This window comes from Urocampus carinirostris, chromosome 9 (genome assembly GCF_059441175.1).
Source record: "Urocampus carinirostris isolate Australia breed hairy pipefish chromosome 9, RoL_Ucar_1.0, whole genome shotgun sequence".
Lineage (NCBI taxonomy): Eukaryota > Metazoa > Chordata > Actinopteri > Syngnathiformes > Syngnathidae > Urocampus > Urocampus carinirostris.
This window is the reverse complement of record NC_142357.1, coordinates 15,134,792-15,156,433: the sequence shown is the minus strand read 5'-3', so window position 1 is coordinate 15,156,433 and position 21,642 is coordinate 15,134,792. Positions and strand designations below refer to the sequence as shown.

Sequence of the window (21,642 nt, the reverse complement as noted above, 5' to 3'; positions counted from 1 at the left end):
CACAGTGCAGTTCTGCGCGTCGTCAGCACTTAGAAAAAACAAAAAAAAAAACAAGCCTGGTCAGGTTGTGGTCCTGTTCCTGCTCCTGACTATGAGGGACCTTAGGACTTCTTCTTCATCGTATAATATTCATCTTCATTATCTTCTGGTGAGTCTGCTTTGTTATTTAACAAGTTTGTTATTGTTTTGTTCTATCCTCGCTGTTGTTTTTGTTGTAAATATTCTGCGGACCTAGGACGGAATAGCCCCTTCCCCTCCCTCTGACACCCCCACTGCACTACCATTGGCTACATCCTTTCCTCCACCTCATGGCCCCATTTTTATATATATACGAATATATAAAGTGCCAAATGAGGGACCTAAACTAATCGGGCATTTTTGACAGGACAGCTTTACAATTTAGTCGCTTTTTTCTCCCTTTTTTAATTTTGTTTCGATTTTTCTCCAAAGTAAAGTTTGCGAGAGGACAATGGAGCACGGTAAGTGGGAGTTTAACTGGAAATTTGTGTCTTTAATTTTGCCTTTGGTGTCACCTTAATCAACATTTAGATTTGACTTCCGTCGAATGTAGAAATAAATGCATACGTACATCTATGCCTACAAATATATGCTAGAAACGAACACATAAATCACATAATACCGCCAATTATTAGATAAAATATGGAATTTATTTATTCATACCATTAGTCATTTATTTTGTCCTTTATTTTTTTCGGTATTCATTTTATCATGTATTTTGTTGTGTATTTTGTATTGTATTATGTCGATTATTTTGTCGTGTATTGTGTCGCGTTCAGTAACCCCTCGTTTATCGCAGGGATTCCGTTACGAAAATAAAAATAGGTGAAATCCATGAAGTAGAAACCTATAATTTTTTTACAATAATTATACATTTATATACTCTATTTCTACTAAACTAAAACCAAAGAACAAACCTTTTTTACAAGCTTAAGCATTTGTTTCACAAATACAGTACTGTATGAATGTTTTTTTTATTTTTATTTTTTACAAATAACAATAAACGGTGAGAATAGAGAACCCAATGCATGACGCAAATCCTGAAGTACTGAAACCGTGAAAAATACATTATAGTGTAGTGAAGGATGACTGTATTTTATCCTTAATCTGTCAATTATATTGTCATGTATTTTTTGTGTATTTTGGGGTGTATTTTCTCAAATGAAGAGACAACCTACTTTCCTGAGCTTTTCACCTATTGGTTGATCAGTGATAAACGATCGGTGCACTCATCATCGGTCCACCAATTACTGATAAGCTCAGCCAATTTGACCCGTCCCCTAATTTGAATAACATTTTGTTGTGACAAAATACTTAACAAAAAAAAAGACAAAATACACGTCAAAATTCATGAAAAAATACGAGAACAAAAACATGAAATAATTAATACTGAAAAATATAAATGTATAATATTTAAAATAAATGATAAAATGCATGAATAAATTGCAAGTAATATATATGTGATATATTTTGGTATTAAGTATGTTTTTGTGTTTGACTAGTTATATACCACATAATTAGGTATTTATACAGCTAAACATGTAAGGGAATAGTAAAATGATTTACTTTAGTTTTTACAATAAAATGATGAATTACTAAAGATCAATGTCTGAGTGACTAATCAGGAAGAACGGGATAAGTCCCGAAGGGCCGGCTCATGTTGGCCACATTCAGTGCAACAGATGAGGTGAGTTTTACGATCTGGAGGAATTCTCCCTTCCTGAACTTTAGGTTGGTTCGACCCACCACTCTTTTTTTCTGTAGGGGTAAAATGAACACGGAACAGCTTGAATGATATGAGCCAGGTATGAGGAGGGAAAAAGGGTAGCTCCTTTCAAATAAGCTCATAGACAAAGTGATGCGAATTCCATCTCTTTTATGAGAAGCGGCTTTTTCGGCTCGGCTCACTAAAAAGAGTCATCTCTTTCAGCTTCCAGAAGCCTCTTCAGATTGTTTTTGTTGCTTTCTCTCATATATTAAAATGTATTCTGTGACACTATGCACAAAATGACTTTAGCGGGACAAATAAAGCTTAAAGAAGAAAAAAAGACTGCAATGAAAAAAGAAACAACAGAAGGCAAAAAGAGAGAAAAAGGAAGATACAATCATAAAGGGGGACAACAAAATTAAAAGGTTAGAAGAATCAAAAGAATACAAGGAAAATGACAAAACAGAAGGAAAAAGAAGGAATAAAATAAGAAAAAGAGGATCAATGCTTGAAAGAAGAAGAAGAAATAAGCTTGAAAATAGGAAACAAAAGAAGAAAATAGAAAAGAAAACAAAGTAGAAAAAAGCAGGTCCTCTCATAATATAACGTCCTCACATATGCCTTCCATGTATGTAAAAAAGACAACAATGAAAAAAACAAACAACAGGAAAAACAAAAAAGAGAGAAAAAAGAAGAAACAAAAATAAAAGAAGAAAAAGAAGTAAAAGCTAGAAGAATCAAAAGAAAAAAGGGAGGAAAAATCTGGAAAAAATTAAGAAAAAAAAGAAAAAAAACATTAAAAAATGAAAAAAACTTGAGAAAAAAACAAAAGAAGAAAAATGAAAAGAAAAAAATGAAAAAGAAGAAAATCGCAGGTCCTCTCACAATATAAGCTCCTCACAGATGCCAACCATGTCATTGGGCTGTCATATAAGTTGCTGTTGAGCCTTTCCTGTTCTCAGGTTGCGCGTGAGCGGAGCTTCTCTGCTTTAAAATGTGTGAAAACAAGGCCAAGAAGTTCACTGTCTTAGGAACGTTCTGAGGCCCTTATGTTGATGTCCACTGAAAAGGAAATTCTCATCTATATACAATGACATTGTCATCATCAACATTGCAGTAACCAGTGCTTTGCTTCGGAGGATTTTGATGTTTAAAGTAGCTTCTTAAACGTGTGTAGGGATGCGAATACAGAAGAGTTGTAAGAGTTTAGTGTAACAATTTGTTGGGAAGATAAATGCAATTTTGATTTCGAATTACAGATACTGTACATAGGTGAATATCTTGTCATCTATATCAGCATCAATATCTAATTTTTCTTTAAATAAAAATGAATAAAAATATTTCCTGTTGACGTATTAAGATATACCTGAATTTCTTCCCAGGGAAAATGCATCATAAGAGCTCACTGCTGTTCCATTTATTCAAATTCCTTCCCCATAAGTGGGCTGGCTTTGGGTATAAAACTCTCGGGCTAAAAAGGGGGCCCACTCCGGCCCTGCAAGAGATATAAAAATAAGAGAGAAATATAATTAGAATAAACTAATGATCTGTCAATCAATTTTCTGGGATTGTATACGATTGATCATTTCTCCAATGCTGATATTTACATTAGCATGAATAGGTTTATACTGTAGTACCAGTTGGATTAGTCACTTAATGATTTGATTTTAATACTAAAATTTTAATAATTGGCAGTTTTATTTTTCAGTTTTTACAAATATGAATTAAGTTAACAAAGAATAAAATGAAGACTAATTTAGAATAGAATAGAATAGAATATACCCTTATTGTCATTGTTACAAAATGGGGTGAACATATTGTGACAACGAAATTGGGCGTGGCTCTCCAGTTTCACATTTAACAGTACAGTGAGGATAAAAGAAAACGAAGAAGATAAAGGAGCTAAGAAGATAAGGTTATAATTTACACAAAAGGTGAGAGGTATAAGAACACTGAAAGTAAAAAGATTAACTGGAAGCCATGTGAAACCGCTGCACTCGCGCGCGCCGCCATCTTGGAGGTTATGTTTTTTTTTTCAAGTTACAGGAAAACTGTGTTGAAAGTTTCTTTTGAAGGGACAGTGTGTAATATTTTACTACTAGATGTCTCTGTTATATGTAGTGCAACCGTAAACGAGTGCTACAACGCACAAGGAAGATTACAAACTACAGAAACTCATAGTGTATTGTATTCATTGTATTCTTTTGGCTTATTATTGTACTGTTCTCAGCTCAGGGATGCTGCTGGAAATGTGAATTTCCCTTCGGGGATGAATAAAGTATCTATCTATCTATCTATCTATCTATCTATCTATCTATCTATCTATCTATCTATCTATCTATCTATCTATCTATCTATCTATCTATCTATCTATCTATCTATCTATCTATCTATCTATCTATCTATCTATCTATCTATCTATCTATCTATCTATCTATCTATCTATCTATCTATCTATCTATCTATCTATCTATCTATCTATCTATCTATCTATCTATCTATCTATCTATCTATCTATCTATCTATCTATCTAGTGACCAAACAGGCTAATTTTTCTTCTCAACTCTTTTGCCCAGCCTTTTACAAGTGTTTTTTTTTTTACCCTAAGTAGCAAAATGGCAGATAATCATGTCAGCTCCCTCGATACGATTCTCATTTTATGTAAAAATAAATAAATATGTATAAAGATTGTCTTCATCCGTATCCTATTCGTCTGTTCCTGATATCCCGTTTGTCTCCGGCTATTGACCCGTTTATGACCACCAACCACGCTCCGATCTCACGCTCCGGCTATTGACCCGTTTTGTCTTTTTGACCACGCTCTGATCTCCCGCTCCGGCTAACGACCCCTTTTTGACCACCATCTTCTCCGTTTGTTTCCTCTATATTCCAATAAACTTTTGTGTGATACCATTTGTTCTGGAAGTGCAAAATTATACACAATTTTTCCGTGAGTCCTGTGTCTGGCTTAATAGACCATTATGCTTACATTTACTTGTAGATATCAATATCATCATTTGTACCACTATCCGTTTGCAAAAGTATCAAATTTGACTTGTTTTCAGACATTCTGTTATTGCATACAGTTTTCAAATGTGGCCAATTAACTGGATATACGTTTGATTGATTGAGGTGAACTGTGTTTAGTGCGCAGTACCATGACAGAGTTTTGGAAGGAGCACTCCAAGGAGGCCACGGTTCAGGAGATGATGCTGGACTCTCGTGCGACCGACTTGGCGCAGCATGAACTGCCTGAAATCTTGTCCATGCTGCCTTCACTGGCCGGATGTCGGATTCTGGAGCTTGGGGCCGGTATCGGGTGAGCTTGTACATCACCCATTTCAGTGTAAATATATATCTGATGATATATTCCAATATTCAACCCTGACCGGCCAAGCATCCAACTATCCACCTTGAAAAGAATGGATTTTTAGTTAAGGATGAGTGAGGGAATGGTGCTGAAACCAGCCTTCTTTGGAGATGTGAGCGTTGGGAGTAACGCGTTCCTGAAACACAAATACTTTTCTCGGTAACGAGGACCGATACTGTAACATGTTATCGATATGATTTTTATAACTCAAACTGTTGTTACTCCTCTATCTGAAAAACGCAGATTATGAATTCCAATGTTTTCTGTACTTTGTCCACTCCACGCATCGGGAACGGTGCATTCGCAATGATCGCAGCAAGGCTTTAGGGCTAGGACCTTAGCTTGGCCTTTTGGCTGAGAGTAAGTGTCCCGGCTCCTAGGCTTTGTAGCGTATTATGAACTGACCGATAACGGATAATGGATATAATGAATAACGAAGATAGACCAATAACCCTTAAAAACCCCCACTTTGACAATCCTCCATCGGTCAGGAAGTAACATACAACCCTAATGCGGCTAGCAACACAGCGCAGAATATAGCAGTAGAGAATGGCAAATGAAAGGGGATGTTTATATGCACCAACAAATACAACTATATGCACCGATTGTAAAAGCTGAAAACAGCAAAGAGCAACAATTTGACAACATTTTAGAATGTCGAAGTTACAAGACTAAGATGCTCACTTTTAATGGAACAGTCGCTACACCAGTCACCTACTTAAAAGGGCGGCCCACGTGACCGCTGTGGATTTCATGGAGAGCTTTGTGGAGAAGAACAAGCAGAACAACGGGCATCACTCCAATGTCACCTTCCTCCAATCTGATGTCACCAAGCTGGAATTGCCTTCAAACAGGTTGGTGTTTATCACCGCACCCCTAAAATGATGTGGACCTTAAACGCCATCCTCGCGTCTTTTTCAGCTTTGACTTCATCTTCTCCAACTGGCTGCTGATGTACCTCAGCGATGAGGAGCTGCATCTTCTGTTGAAGAAGATGATGACGTGGTTGCGGCCCGGTGGCTTGCTCTTCTTCAGAGAGTCGTGCAATCATCGCTCAGGTGACAAGGAAAAACAGGACCAGTGTTGGGCACGTTACCGAAAAATCATGCCGTATATTCTGGACTGTAAGCCGCACCTAAAAACCCCAATTTGGCCAGAATTGACAAAGTGCGCCTTATAAAGCAAAGAATAGTGTGGATAAGGTTGTAAATGCATACGGTCGCTATAGGTGAGGTTTACGGTACGTTACCGCAGTTGTATCTCGTGGTTTAGTGGCCGCGCTCTCACCGCCGCCACCTGAGTTCAATTTCCGTGATATACAAGTTTTAGGATTTTGTTCAGAAACTCATATCGAGTGATATATTATTGCACTACCAAAATGTGGCTACATTATATGTATAGAATAACCGTTGGGTTACACATGAATGAACGCGGTAGCTCTTGCTGTATCTCAATGTCTTGCGCCTTGTAATCCTGTACTCCTTAAATATGAAAAATATATTACAAAATACTATTTTTGTGGTGCGCCTTATAACTCAGTGCACCTTATATTGTGGAAAATACGTTTATTAGTTTTAGGTACCAGTTACTCCATTTAAAATGTAACTCAGTTACCCTCCACATTACTGGCACCAAGAAGTAGCACGTTACTCTAAAAGCAACTACTGTATCTCCTTACAAATTACTGTATATACTCTCATAATAGCCGACTCCCTACATTTAAAAAAAAATAGAAATGAAAGTAAACGTGTGTGCCAAACTGTGAACCCATTGTATAAATTGGCTTGTGCAATCTTGAGAGCTTGCATAAGAACCCTTAGCCGACACACTCCATATCCATTGTGTTACCATGCATCAAACCACTTGAAGATCTCCTTAACTATTTCTAGATACGTCCAAGACGTTTTGTTCCTCCAAAAATGTTGCTAATTGATCGATAATCGTCTGTGATAACTTGAGTGACGTAGGAGTTTTCAGCAATCAGACGACATTGTAATAAAAAATCTGCATTGAATGATTAGCTGAATAACTTAGTAATCCAATAACAGACCCTTTAGTAATGGCAATAGAGTTTTATTAACAACGCGATCCATGACTTGTTACAGAGGAAAGTAATTGCGTTCCAGGATCACATTCCTTTTAACGCATTTGTTCTAATGCTGGTCTACACGTTTGTTGGGTTTCCTGACCGTGAGTTTGTGCACGCTTGCAGGTGACTGCAAAAGGGAGTTCAACCCGACATGTTATCGCACTGAAGCCCAGTACAACCATATAACCAAATCGTTCCAAGTGGAGGATGAAAAAACGGGTCAGAAGTTTGGTTTCGATGTCATACTCAGGAGGAGGGTCAAAACATACATTGAGGTACGAAGTTTTGGATCTTTTACCAATTTGAATGCAACGGACGGAAATTCCTTTCAAAGAAAACCCAGTCGAGGAGTGCTATCCATTTTGGCAAGGACAGTGGCTATGTCTCCCCACCAATATCGAGCAATTATTGTTTTGTCCCCACAGATGTGAGGCGATCACTTTAAAAAATGCGCCATGTCGAATGCTAAGACCAAACCTATGTCCTTGGTGCTATTGACAGGAATTTCTATAAACTTTGTACTAACCCTAATAAAACAGTGTACTTAAAAAATATGATTTCACGCTTCGACCGAGCAGACTTATGTTCAATTCTACTAAAATTGTCATAAAACAGTTTCACTCAATCCAAAGACATCCAACCTTCATTTCGTAACAAATTTCCAATATCACCTCTCTTACTTTCAATCCTACTACAATCACACACATTCAGCACCCCAAGTCCTAGGGTGGTTGAGGGCACCCCTCTTCCGGCTTCTGCGCGTCCTTGAATTTTTCTGGGAGACAGAGGTTGAATACCCAGCCCCCTCATTCCGCTACTTTTAATTCTTATTTTCTGCAGCAGTAAGCAGATATAAGCATTTGTAAGCATATTACTCACACCGCGGGATTAGCCCCTGTCCAACATATATACATTTATATAATTGTTTCCATGTCTTTTATAAACCTGTGTGCCTTAAATATGAAAAGCATATGGCAAAAAACTACTTAAGGGTGCACGCCTTACATTCCTGTGGGCCTTGTAGTGCGGAAATTTCGATACTTTATTAAAGTGTTTTCCATGGGCATTGATTGTCGTATCCTGAATCCGCCACTAAGGGAGGCAACGAGACCACCTCTTGGAAAGCGCAAACTGTGTTCAGCACTGAATTGTTTATACTTCATTATGCTGCTTACTAAGTATTCATGTTATCTATACAGATCTGTGTTCTGTTCATTCATTTTTTAGCTTGACCATTAGAGGAACAAACAACCAGCATGTTCTAGCACACCATGTTCTGTTCTCTTCATATGGTTGAACATATGTGGTACAATGACTCTCGCTTATTGCATTTTATTCAATATTCTAAGAAAACTGACATTACTTAACCCAATGCAACATTGGAAAGACAGAGCTCAATTGTGAGTTTAGAAAGAGGCAATAAAATCAATCAGATTCTTCCATTCATTCATCCATTTATCAATTTTCTGCACCGCTTATCCTTACTAGGGTTGCAGGGGGTGCTGGAGCCCATCCCAGTTATCTTCAGTGTGCAGGGGACACCCTGAACTGGTTACCAGCCAGTCACAGTGCGCAAAGAGACATACCACTCACTCGCTCATTCACACCTAGGGAGAATTTGGACCAGCCAATCAACTTGACATTCATGTTTTTGGAATGTGGGAGGAAACCGGAGTAGAACATGCCAACTCTGCATGGGGAGGCTGTGGCAGCTGGAATCAAACCCTGGACCTAGTGCGTCATGGGGCTCCATGTAAACCACCCAACCGCCATGCCGCCCCAATCTGAGTCATTCGTCTTTAAGAAAAACAATTGCGAAAAAACGTTTAATCTTAAAACCAAGATACATAACAACACTTACAGTCTTGTGTTTGTTGTTTTTCTGGACTATTGAAAGCTGTTTTTTTGTTGGCATGGATTATTGGAACCATTTCCTTTGCTTCTTAAAACCAAAATGAAGTCCAAAATTTCGACCAAGTCGGTTCAATTACAAATTATGTTGGTGCAAATATTGAATTTGGGAAATGTAGCCAGGAAACACATATAAGGTGGTCAATCGAGCTCATTTCAGTTTAAGAGTAGTTTTGCTGAAGCTAGGATTAGCATTAGCGACTAGTGTGGCTAAGTGAGAGTTCAGCAACTTCATTTTTATCTAAAAATGAAACCCAATTGCGTTCATATGTGTTTTTTTCTTTTTGTGTTTTTATAACATATTCAATTTATACGGACATTTGAAAACATAGGATAGCATCCAAAAGAATAAATATTTTAGCATCAGCTGTTACCGTATTGCAGCAGCCGTATGGCACCTAATTTAGAATTGTGTAATACTAAAAACTATAGTTCTGATTTGAAGGAACTCTGGCAACAACACATTTTTTGTTGGTAGTTTTTTGTTTTGTTTTTTTATTACCATTTATACACATATTATAGTGATATTTTTAACATCTTCTGAGGTGGGTCTGATTAAAAGCCTCACGGGCCATATGTGGCCTGTGGGCCGTAGTTTGCCAACCACTGACCTAGCATCTACTGGCCCTTTTACAATCAAAAACTAAACATCCAAATTTGAAGGTAAACTGAATTGGAAGGAGGTTTGATACCTATTTTTTCCATAATAATAGTAGATGCGTAAATCACAAATACTTTCTAAACCCGAGTGCAGTGACACCCTTTCAGTCACTTTAGTTTGTATTCTTCCTCGTGCTCCATAGCACTTGTTTTCAGTTGCACTACACAATACAGTACAACAACAGTGGTAAAAAGTATCTCTTCAATAAATAAATGCCCCTGATGTCTTCACCTGCAGATGAAGAACAACCCCAACCAGGTCTGCTGGTTGTTGGAGAAGGTTGCTCGTTCTCCGGAAACCAATGAGTCGTTCAGCACCTTCCAGATGTTCCTGGACAACAAGCAATACACCAGGCGGGGCATCTTGCGCTACGAGAAGATGTTCGGCTCAGGTTATGTCAGCACAGGCGGGCCTAGCACCACTAAGGTCACAGCAAATCGCTCTCTTTTGGAATAGAAATCATATTTTAAAAAAATTGTTAAAAATCTTTGATATTGTAACGACAGGAATTTGTTGATCTTCTCAACTTGCAACCTGGCCAGAAGGTTTTGGATGTTGGTTGTGGTATCGGTGGTGGCGATTTTTACATGGCAAAGGTTAGAAAGTCAGGAATCTCCCCCCAAAAATTGTAACAGTGTATCCAACATTGACCTATAACAGTTGTTCCTCACCTATTCCAGACATTTGGAGTGGAGGTGCTTGGCTTGGACCTTTCGGAGAACATGGTGGATATAGCGATGGAGAGGGCACTTGCTGAAAGGTTGCCGACGGTATGCTCACAAGTGAACGCCCACAGTCACATTGACAGTCACACTCCCAGTAACTGGAAATGACGATGGCCAGGTGGAATTTGAAGTTGCGGATGCCACCAAAAGGTCTTTTCCAGAGGGTTCCTTTGACGTCATCTACAGCAGAGACACCATCCTCCACATCACAGACAAGCTCGCGCTCTTCAAACGTTTTCATGTAAGTGCCTTCTTGCCATAAAGCAGTAACGGAAAATTAAGGGCGGGCAAAGTACGGCCCGTGGGCCGAATACTAAAAATACTAAAAATCATCCTTTGTAATCTGGCCTCCCATACAAAAATAGTAATACTATTATCATCACACTGGTATCATAAATAAGTGCATAGCTTACTTTTTTGGGCCTACTTGGAAACTGTTTAGCCAATCAGAATGCAGAACACGATGCATGATGAAAATTCCTGAAGCATTGATACCGCAATTGTCAGGACCAAAACGGAATTAGGACCCACTCGAGTAACGTTTCTCACAAGTTTTATTAGAAGAAAGGGAAGGGGATGCGCCCACGATCCGGGGATTGCTGGACGCGGGAAGCAGGTCGCTCTGAACGTGGAAGCGGGACTTTCGTGGCGAGTGATGGCGGTGTCGGGAACGGAAAAAATTGTAGACGTGGTCGAGATAAAAAACGGATCATAACTCAGGACGGGAGAGCTGACGTGGTCGAGATCAAAACAGATCGTAGCGGGAGACGTGGTCGAGATCAAAACAGATCGTAGCGGGAGACAAACAGGAGCAAAAAACGGGACAGGCGAAAAAGGGCTTGCAGTTTAAAAAACAGATTCGCAGACGGACCGACAAAAGGGGACTGACAGGACAGAGTTTAAATACTGACAGGGAGCCAATCTGTCAACAAGCTGCAGCTGGCGCCACACGAGCGGGGCCAATTGGGCGCCAGGGCAACGATGACAGCGCTAAGTTAACAGTGTATCGCAAAGGATTACAGTATATTTCAAAATGCATGTTTGATTTGATAGTTAATGTCATTTTGCTCATCTAAAAAAATATATACCGGTATGTATTTTTTTATGATTTATGTTTTTTACCACCAGGAGGCACTAAATGATGCACGCCCAACCTTATATGTTGAATAATAATAATAATAATAACAATGCACACGGAACGAAATGTCGAATGCACCTGACCCGCTGTAGGGAGCCGATGCAGGCGCAGCCAACAGAGGGCGCCGCCGACCACTTTTTAAGTCTTAGGCTGAATGACTCGGCCGGGGCGCGAACCACCGACCACCCAGTCTCAAAGCGGGCGCCTTACCATCTAGGCTACTGAGCTGGTTAAAGAGTAGGGGGCAGAAATATGTATTAATACTAATATGTATATTATTTTGCTGTTTAGTCCTGGTTAAAGCCTCAAGGCCAGCTGCTTATCACTGACTACTGCTGCGGGGAGAAGCCGTGGACCCCCAAGTTTGAGGCTTATGTAAAGCAGAGAGGATACATCCTCTACACACCGTTACAGTATGGAAAGGTAAGAAAACAGTTAATTATCTCCAGGTTTATGAAACAGATATTGTTCACAACAACCAGAATTATTGAATAAATGATGGTTTCGTCCTCAAATTGTACATGTAATTTACAAACCATTGGTAGCAGAGCCAGCCCAAGGCATAAGCAAGCTAAGCGGCTGCCAAGGGCCTGGCAACCACTAGAGAGCATCCAAGAGTTGTTAAAGAATTACTACAAACATATTACTTCAGTAATACTTAACAGTATTACAAAATACTACTACAGAATGATTTACTCCAAAAATACTACAAAAAGACAACTACAGTAATATTACAAAAATACTAGATAAACTAAAGAAATATGACAACATTACTACTATGGAAATACTACGAAATTTTACAAAAATACTGGTTTGGAAATATATCAATTATACTTCTACTGGAATACAAAAATTATATTAATACATAATACTATAATATAAAAACTACTGGAGAAGTATTAATGCAAAAATACTACTACAAAGTGTTTACAACGGAAATACTGCAAATTACACCAATAGCGATACTACAAAAATTGTACTATGGAAATATCATAAAAATACTACAAAAATAAAACTACAATAACACTGTAGTACAAAAATGCTACAGAAATACTGCAGATATACAACAAACATTCTTAGATGGAAATACTACAAAATGCAACAGAGATAGTACAATACTGAACAAAAACACTACAGTCATACTGCAAAAACACTACAATTATAAAACTACTATAATAATACAAAATTACTACGAGAATACTACAGATATACAAGAAAAAAACCTATTTTCAAATTACAACTAAAGTACAACAGATATACCCCAAAAATACGACTATGGAAATACAACAAAAAAATTACTTTAGAAATACTACAAGAATAGTACAAAAATAAAACTACAGTAACACTACAAAAAACTTTAATAAAAATCAGACTTCAGAAATACTAAAAAAAGAAAAAATTCTACAGCAATACTTCAAAAGTAAATAACAAATGAAGTGCCTTAAAACAGGGACCTAGTATAGTATTTTGCTCTAATTGTGGTCGTTTCAGAACCAATCTATTCAAAAAGAAGTCTATCATGTCACATGCTACCCCTGACTTCAGATAGTTGCCCAGCCCTGGAGTAAAACATGGAATGAGTTCTAGTAGGTATGCAAAATAACAATTGATAGGGGGCCCCAAATCAAATTTTGCTTGGGTCCCCATGAAGGCTTGGGCGTGTCCTGATTGATGGCTTCATGAATCCTAAAGAATATTTTCTTCCTCCGCTGTTGCTTGCTAAAAACATACATGTTTTTGTGTGATTTTCCAATAGTAATTTAGGCAATACATATATTAAATACATTGTTTTCCGAACTGTAAGGTGCACATTAAAAAAACAAAACCTTTCAAATAAAGCGCACCTTATGAACCAGTCTTTCCTAAACATCAGAAAATACGGTCCATAAAATTGGGAGTGAATAATTAAAATGAAATGCTACGATACTTTCTATGTTTATAATTTAGTAGACACTCAAAATGAGGAGAGAATACAGCAATGAATCCTGAACAAGAGATGAGGAACAGGAGAGTATTGTAAAGAAAACCCCCACATGAGGCCAAATTCCAAATACTTGGAACAGATTTATTCCGTTCTAAAATGCCACCTCAGATCCCTTTATTATTTTAAATATTCTAGGTTACAAAAAGCAGATCAAAAAGGGTGTGGACATCAAAGCAAAGCAACATAATTAGCCGATAGTGAAAATGATGCAAACAGTGCATAATAATCAAAACAACAGTCAACAGTGATGAATAATTGTCAAAATAACACCCCACCATGCACTCTTCTTTGCAGGTCTTCAAGATTAAAAAACAGAATAAAAATATCAATGCGGTAACCAGTTCAGAATTAATTCATTCATTTTAGAGGTCAAACCAGAAGTTTTCCCCCCCAGCTCTTACAATAGCTTTAATTTCATCCACCCAATAGGCTACTATGTGCCTTATGTGCCAAATATTTCCTAAAGTACTATTTTTGAAGGTGCGCCTTATATACCAGGTGCGTCTTATAGTCCTCAAAAGATGGTACTTTCTAAAGATCACTGGTTCTCAACTGTTCTGACATCAGGACCAACCATTCCGCCATTTTGACAAACCGACCCAAATAAAAAAGAAATCCACTACTTAAATTAATCGAATGAAAAGATTGTAGAGTTTGAACCAGAGATAGTAGAATATATTTTTGTATTTAAAAACAAAAACAAATGAAAAGCAAAACCAAAATGACTTCAAGTACCGTATATACTTGCATATAAGCATATATCACATACAAGTGATCCTCTTAAATGGCTTTAAAATGGCCACATGCAAAAAAAGAAATAAGTTTACACTATACCTAAACAGCAATCGTTATTTGATTATGTAAATAATAAGATTAATATACTGGTAAAAAGCTGAAAACATCACATTTTAAAATAATTTACCGTACCTTCTAGCAGCGCTTCAATGACTCTCGTACACCATTTTCATATTTCACAATCGTTTCCTTTTTTGACTCGATTGTTTGGGATCCAGTGTTATAGGTAGAAAAGGAAATAAAATCAACAAAATCAAAATAAAATGAGATGCAGTCCCTTCTCTACAAGCTGATTTACTGAACAGGAAGAAGAAATTAAGCGGGGCATTATCGCCATCTACTGGTATGAAGTGCAATCGACCCTCCATTTTTTTACTTCTTCTCAACATTATTTTGCCAAGGCAAAGGCGCGGGACGCAATGAAAACAGGTTCGCCACCCACTTTTGGGTCCCTGCTTCTCGAAAATGTAACTTGAAGCTTAATTTGGGCTACGTCACCTCCTCACTAATTTTGTCTCCGTCTCACAACAAAGTTCATTGAGGAGGCCGGATTCTGCAACGTGCAGGCGAGCGACCGGACAGCTCAGTTCATCAAAGTCATAAAGGAAGAACTCCAAAGAGCGGAAGAAATCAAGAGTGAATTTATCGAGGTTGCCCCCTTCCCAAATGGTCATATTTAGAAAATCTCCTCTCTAAAACTTCGGTGTCTGTGCAGGAATTCTCTCAAGAGGACTACAGTGCTATTGTGGACGGATGGAGGGAAAAACTGGAGCGTTCCAACAGCGGAGACCAACGATGGGGACTCTTTCATGCAAAAAGGAACTGAGCGTTTGCCTCAAAAAATGAAATTTTAAAGTGGGCGGGGCAGGTGGGGGCTGAATCCGATTTCCTCAAGTAAGGAAAATTGATTGACGACTTATATTGTAAGATTTATTATGTATCATAATACAATTACAGTATATCCTATTAACAAGACTATAAGGAACACCTAAAACCCCCAAGTTGGTCATAAATTTAAAATGGGGTCTTACAACCCCATGTGTCTTATATACTGCAAAATACAGTGGATTAGATTGTAAATGCATACAATATTTAAATGTGTGCATTACTATACACGGTTTTACAGTGTACTACTGTATTTGTGCAATGATTGATTAAATCGATGAACATCGCTGACCTAAAACCCAAGTTGTGGGGTGAAAGTTCTGGCACTAAGCCACTCAACCTCATTATCACACTATTTTTACTCACAGTGCCAGAAAAAAATGTTAGATAATGGAGAAAACAGAAAGTCATCCTGAAAGATGTAAATAAATGCAAAGTCTGACTCATTTGGATGAACCAAAGTGTTGTTACCCTCATCATGCTTTTTTGTGTTGATTTCTATATTTCAGGACGACTTTCTGTTCTCTCCATTCACTCACACTCATTTCAAAAATACTGTGATAATGAGGTAAAGTGTAATGCCTTTTCGCATGTGAGCTGCATCACTAGTGGTCTAGTAAATAGGTTTCTCACTGCTGCAACCCGGGTTCGTTTCCTGTTATATAAAAAGATTATCAAATTTGATTAGGGTCAGAGAGAGAGTTTAAGACAGGGGGCTCTAACATTTTTGTAGCTAAGAGCTACATTTTGTTACTAAATAGCGCAAAGCGCACCCGATTTGATATACATTTTGAAAATAACTACTTGGCATGCTTTTACCATGTTGTGACTATATTATTACCAGGTCAATTATTGGAAGTAGTGTTAAATAGACAACCACTAAAAAATACCATTATCAGGACAGGTCCGCGGGCACCTCAGCTGTCCTAAGGGAGCCCGCGGGCACCACGTTAGAGACCCCTTGTCTAACATGTGCAATGAATAAATACGGTTGCTCTTACTGTAAATTACGCAATGTGCGTTCAAAGTGTCGATGATCAATGTGTCCTAATAGTCTGGTGCGCCTCATATATGAAAAATATATGCCTGTCAGGTTCATTGAGCCATTTCTATTTAAAAAAAAAATACCCAAAAGAAGAGTTATTAACTATTTTCCAGCTGAGGGAAGGCTGAGGAACAACCGCACATGGAAGCATGCTCGTCATCTTGCTGTGTCCCTCAGACTATTTTGGGGGTGTGCCTCCTAATCCTGTGCGCTTTATAATCCTGTGCACTTTACAATGCAGACAATGCGGTACTTTTTCAAGAGTGCATTCCATGGGCATTGATTGTCATATCTTTAATTCGCCACTAAAAAGCTGTGTTCAGAATTGTATGTTTCATACTTCATTATACAGCTTACCACGTACTCATGTTATTCTTTCTTATCAGTGTCCTGTTCATGCATTAGTTAGCTTGTCCATTAGAGCAACAAACAACCATCATGATCCAGCACACCCCGTTCTGTTCTATTAATATGGTTGAACACATGCGGTGAAGTTCCTTTCGCGTATCGCATTTTATTCAATATGCTAATGAAACTGACTTTACATAACCCAATGCAACAGCAAAACAACTGCACCATCGGAATAACAGAACTCAATTGTGTGAGATTAGAAAGAGGTAATAAGATCAATTGGATTCGCTTGTCTTTTAAATAATATAACCAGCGGATAAATGTTTAATCTTAAAACCGAGACGCATAACAACACTGACACTCTTGCAGAGCCAGCCCAAGGCGTAAGCGAGCTAAGTGGCTCCTTAGGGCCCCACAACCACTAGGAGTCCCCCAAGATTGGTTAACCATTTTGGTACCGTTGTCACTTTGTGTTTCCACTCAAAAATACTTCTACAGAAATACAATAACAATACTACACAATCACTAAAAAACTAAATATCAAATATACAAATAACAGGGACCTCATCTATTATTTTGCTTTTATTCTGAAAATAAATTTTAAAAATGTATAGAATTACTACAAAAATACTATAACAGTAATACTGTACGATATTACAAAATACTACTACAGAATTATTTACAACAAAAAATAAATATATATATAAATAAAAATTCTACAAAAAGACAATTGCAGTAATATTACAAAAAATGCTAAAGAAAAATGACATTACTACCATGGAAATACTACAAAATTCTAAAAAAAAACCACTAAAATAATGCTTTGAAATTACATCTGTCAGGAACCAGGACGGAATATCGGACCCAATTGCGTTCGTTTTAAAGGAATCTTTATGGGAATGAGTTGTCAGAGCTTGCTTTGGACGCCGGTGTTTGTCGGTCATCAGCAGCGTTGGACGGAATGGCAGTTTTGTGACAGGTAGGCAGAATCGATACAGCTTAGGGCCCGGTCACACAGCCTTTCACAGGCGTATCGAGGCTGAATCACGGCCAGAAATTTCTGCCTGTGAAGCAGACGCTGTTGGAAGCTTTGAGATCGCCATACAGATAAGATACAGCAGTGCTTTACACGCGGTCGGAAATTCACACGCGGTTGGCCGCGCGAAAAAGTTTTGCGCTGCTCAAAACTTTAGACCATGTGTATCCGCGGGCGGCACACGTGGTACACAAGAGGTAATGACGCGATACAGACACGGAACGACGTGCTACGGCCGCGGCCAGGGCGTGGTTACACGCGGGTAGGACGCGAAATTTTAGCGGGTAATCGTGGGTGGAGCACGGTCATAGCACGTTTGTTCTGCGCCTGTATCGCGGTGTTATCACGTGAATTAGCGTGTGTAACGCGTGTGACGGTCAAACGCCTTTCTCCGCGTATATACAGCTCGATTTGCCGAGCGCACGTCAGTTGTGCTCGAGACGTCAAGGGGTGAACATGGATCCCCATCACCGTAGTGACCTCGTCTTAATCCATTTTTATTTCTTGACATTTCTTTTCATTTCATAACAAGATAATAAAATAAAAATGAAAAACTATTACAAGAATAACATATTGGCTTCTTCAGTGCCATAGCTTGAAATCTTGATCTTCACGGGACTGTGTCTTGAGCGGTTATGATTTCTAGAGCCCGGAGTTGTGCCGAAAAATGCATCCCATGCCGAGATTTGCATCCCCTCGCTACTATAACCACTTTTACTTCGTTTTATCTCACTTTTATATCATTTTTTGAGAATGTGATGGCGAAGATATAACCAAAAGCACTTCAACTTGCATTTGTTGGGAATGTATACAATTTAAACCATTCTGTCTTTGTATTTGTTGTGAATGTAATCGAACGGTAATGCACACCGTATATAAATCACTTTTGAGAACTGTTATGCACTCTACCATAAAGCTTATTATGCTGAAATAAGCTTTATGGTAGAGTCCATAACAGTTTCAATACAAGCGATTTGAATAGAAAAGGGCAAAATAAACATGTTACCTGCTCAAAAGTGATTTATAAACGGTGTGCATTACCGTTCGATTACATTAACAACAAATACAAAGACGGAACGGTTCCCAACAAATGCAAGACAAAGTGGTTTTGGTTATATGTCCGCTATTACATTCCTGAAAAGTGATATAAAAGTGAGATAAAACCAGGTCAAAGTGGTTATAGTAGCCAGGGGATGCAAATCTCGGCAGGGATGCATTTCTCGGCACAACACCGGCTCGGCAGCTTTTATACCCGTGGTCCACACGCGGAAATGACGCGGAAATTACGCGATGAGGAAGCGGAACAGTCGCCGGCGTCTGTTTTGCGGGCATACCACCGATGAACAGCGGGTTGGCCAATTTTGCGCATTTTCCATCGCGGGCAACCACGGGCAAAAAAAAAAAAAATCGCAAAATTTTACCCGCGATACAGACGCAAACGGCTGTGTGACCGGGCCCTTAGCGGACAGGTCGGTGGCCAGGGCAGAAAAGTAGATTGCAAATATGGGACAGAAACAGGTCGAAACAGGAGGCAGGCAGGAATCAAGCATGAGAAGTCTTTGGTACTGGTAATCTGGCGAAACACACAGAGAGACACAAGTACGATCTGACACTCCCCTCTGGGTGCTGACAGCTTAAGAGGGGAGTGCCAGCCAATCAGAGAGCGAGCTCCTGCACGCCAGACGATTGCCCCAGGTGCCTTCATTTTGGCAATCATGACAACATCAATTATACTTCTACTAAAATTCTAATAAAATATAAATACATAATACCATAATTTAAAAAACTCCTGGAAAAATATTACTGCAAAAATACTACTACAAGATGTTTACAACAGGAATACTGCAAATTACACCTATAGCGATACTACAGAAATTCCCCTGTATAACACAAAAATACTCATCATCATCATCATCAGCCGCACCGCTTATCCTCAGTAGGGTCGCGGGGGTGCTGGAGCCCATCCCAGCAATCATCGGGCAGTGGGCAGGGGACACCCTGAACTGGTTGCCAGCCAATTGAAGGGCACACAGGGACAGACAACTCACTCGCTCATTCACACCTAGGGACAATTTGGACCGGCCAATTCACCTGAAATGCATGTTTTTGGAATGTGGGAGGAAACCGGAGTGCCCGGAGGAAACCCACGCAAGCACGAGAAGAACATACAAACTCCGCACAGGAAGTCTGGAGCTGGATTTGAACCCACGCAGGAGGTTCCCATGACATGAACTGTGCCGCACATGCGCTAACCACTGATCCGCCGTGCTGCCTACACACACAAAAATACTACAAAAATAAAACTACAGTAACACTGTACTACAAATATATCACAGAAATACTACAGATATACAACAAAAATTGTTATATAGAATAGTACAAAAATACTAAAAACATAATACTTCAGTAACACTAATAATACTACAACCATAAAACTACTGTAATAATACAAAAATACTGCAAAAATACTACATATATACGACCAAAAAATCTATTTTGGAATTACAACAAAAGTACGACAGAAATATTAAAAAAAATACTCCTATAGAAATACTACCCCGGTACACAAAATTACTTTAGAAATACAAAAAAAGTATTACAAAAATAAAACCACAGTAACATTACAAAAAAACGACATAACTTAGATAAAAATCAGACTTCAGAAATACTAAAAAAAAAGGGAAAAAAACTTCAGTAAAAAGTCAAAATCAATTAACAAATGAAGTGCTTAAAACAGGGACCTAAAATACTATTTCGCTTAAGTTGTGGTCGGTTCAAAACCAATTTGATAAAACTATTTAAAAAGGAGTATAACATGTTACATGCGGCCCCCGACTCCAAATCGTTGTCCAAATAGTTGGGGTGTGTTCATTTTTCTCCTCTAAATGGTGCAACTGGTTTTAAAAAAAAACTAGTTCAATACTTTTCCGTGCCATTAACATATATCAATATTGCATGAACTTTATGAAGCCATTGGGCCATATCTATGTATATTTGAATCACTAAATCAGTTGATTGTTGTCAAACAGTTATAATTTTACCAAATTTTGACAATAAAATTATTGATGATCGCTACTTTGTTGCTTGCCGTCCTAATAGGTGATAACGTTGTCCAAGAAGCACTTTCTACCTGCGCTCTGGAATGCTGCTGGGATTTATTAATATAATATTTTTTGTTTTATTTTTTTCAAGATCTGAGAATCCCCTTTATTCACTCTGATATACCAGTTGCAATATTTTTCAGCTCTGTAGGTGAAAGTAATGTAAAAACGAGTATGAAAACAATATGTTCATTATATCATAAAAGTGTGTACACCTGTCACGAGACGTGGTGGCGTGGAAGGTGACCGGACCAGAACGGAGGCAGGAGGCATGAAGGGAGAACTCAAATGCGTTGACGATCCATAGGTTTTATTTAATAAAATAAAAGTCGCCCAATACTCCGAGGCAAAACAGAACAATACAGAGTTCCTCCGGCACGAACTCAACAGGACAAGGCATAACAGACTAAAACAGGACAAGGCATAACAGACCGGGATTGTGAATAATGAGTAATGAACCAGCACCCGCCAAACCCAAAATCCAGCCTTAAATAGCAGAACAGCAATCAGCTGATCTGCTTCAGCTTGAGTTCGGGGGCGTGGCATACTGGTCGTCATGGCGACCGTGACAGAGCCCCCCTCTTAAGGGACAGCTCCCGAGGTCCCAAAAAAGAAAAAATTACTACCTCGCGCCCCGGAATGTTGACGATCGCGATTGGGGCAACCCTGCTCCCTCCTCCGAACACGCAGGAACGGGGAGAGGCAGGCGCCATCTGCGTCGGGCGGATCGGAATCGGCGCTCGGCAGGGGGGGTCTGGTGGCCAACTGGACAGGGGATGACAGACAGGTAGAACCGACGAGAACAGGACAGATAAACAGGACAGG

General features: G+C 38.8%; 1 protein-coding gene across 2 annotated transcripts; it reads left to right on the top strand.

Annotated features, from left to right (window-relative positions):
• The first annotated feature begins 47 nt into the window (after nt 1–47).
• Nucleotides 48–16,616, top strand: pmt (phosphoethanolamine methyltransferase). Of its 2 annotated transcripts, none has more exons than XM_088344011.1 (12): nt 48–148; nt 4,874–5,045; nt 5,795–5,950; nt 6,018–6,154; nt 7,309–7,460; nt 9,995–10,183; nt 10,264–10,353; nt 10,438–10,527; nt 10,601–10,723; nt 11,912–12,043; nt 14,933–15,049; nt 15,115–16,616. In XM_088344011.1, exons 2-12 carry the CDS (start codon nt 4,885–4,887, stop codon nt 15,223–15,225), a joined length of 1,458 nt encoding a protein of 485 aa, XP_088200137.1. In that variant the 5' UTR covers nt 48–148; nt 4,874–4,884; the 3' UTR covers nt 15,226–16,616. The 2 variants fall into 2 exon arrangements, with proteins under 2 accessions (XP_088200137.1, XP_088200136.1); XM_088344010.1 differs by lacking the exon at nt 48–148 and adding an exon at nt 365–479.
• The last annotated feature ends 5,026 nt before the right edge of the window (nt 16,617–21,642 follow it).

Coding starts and splice junctions, on each gene's coding strand:
- pmt (XM_088344010.1), top strand. Junction 6,155..7,308: donor GTCGTGCAATCATCGCTCAG/GTGACAAGGAAA, acceptor GCACGCTTGCAG/GTGACTGCAAAAGGGAGTTC. Junction 10,528..10,600: donor TTGCTGAAAGGTTGCCGACG/GTATGCTCACAA, acceptor GACGATGGCCAG/GTGGAATTTGAAGTTGCGGA.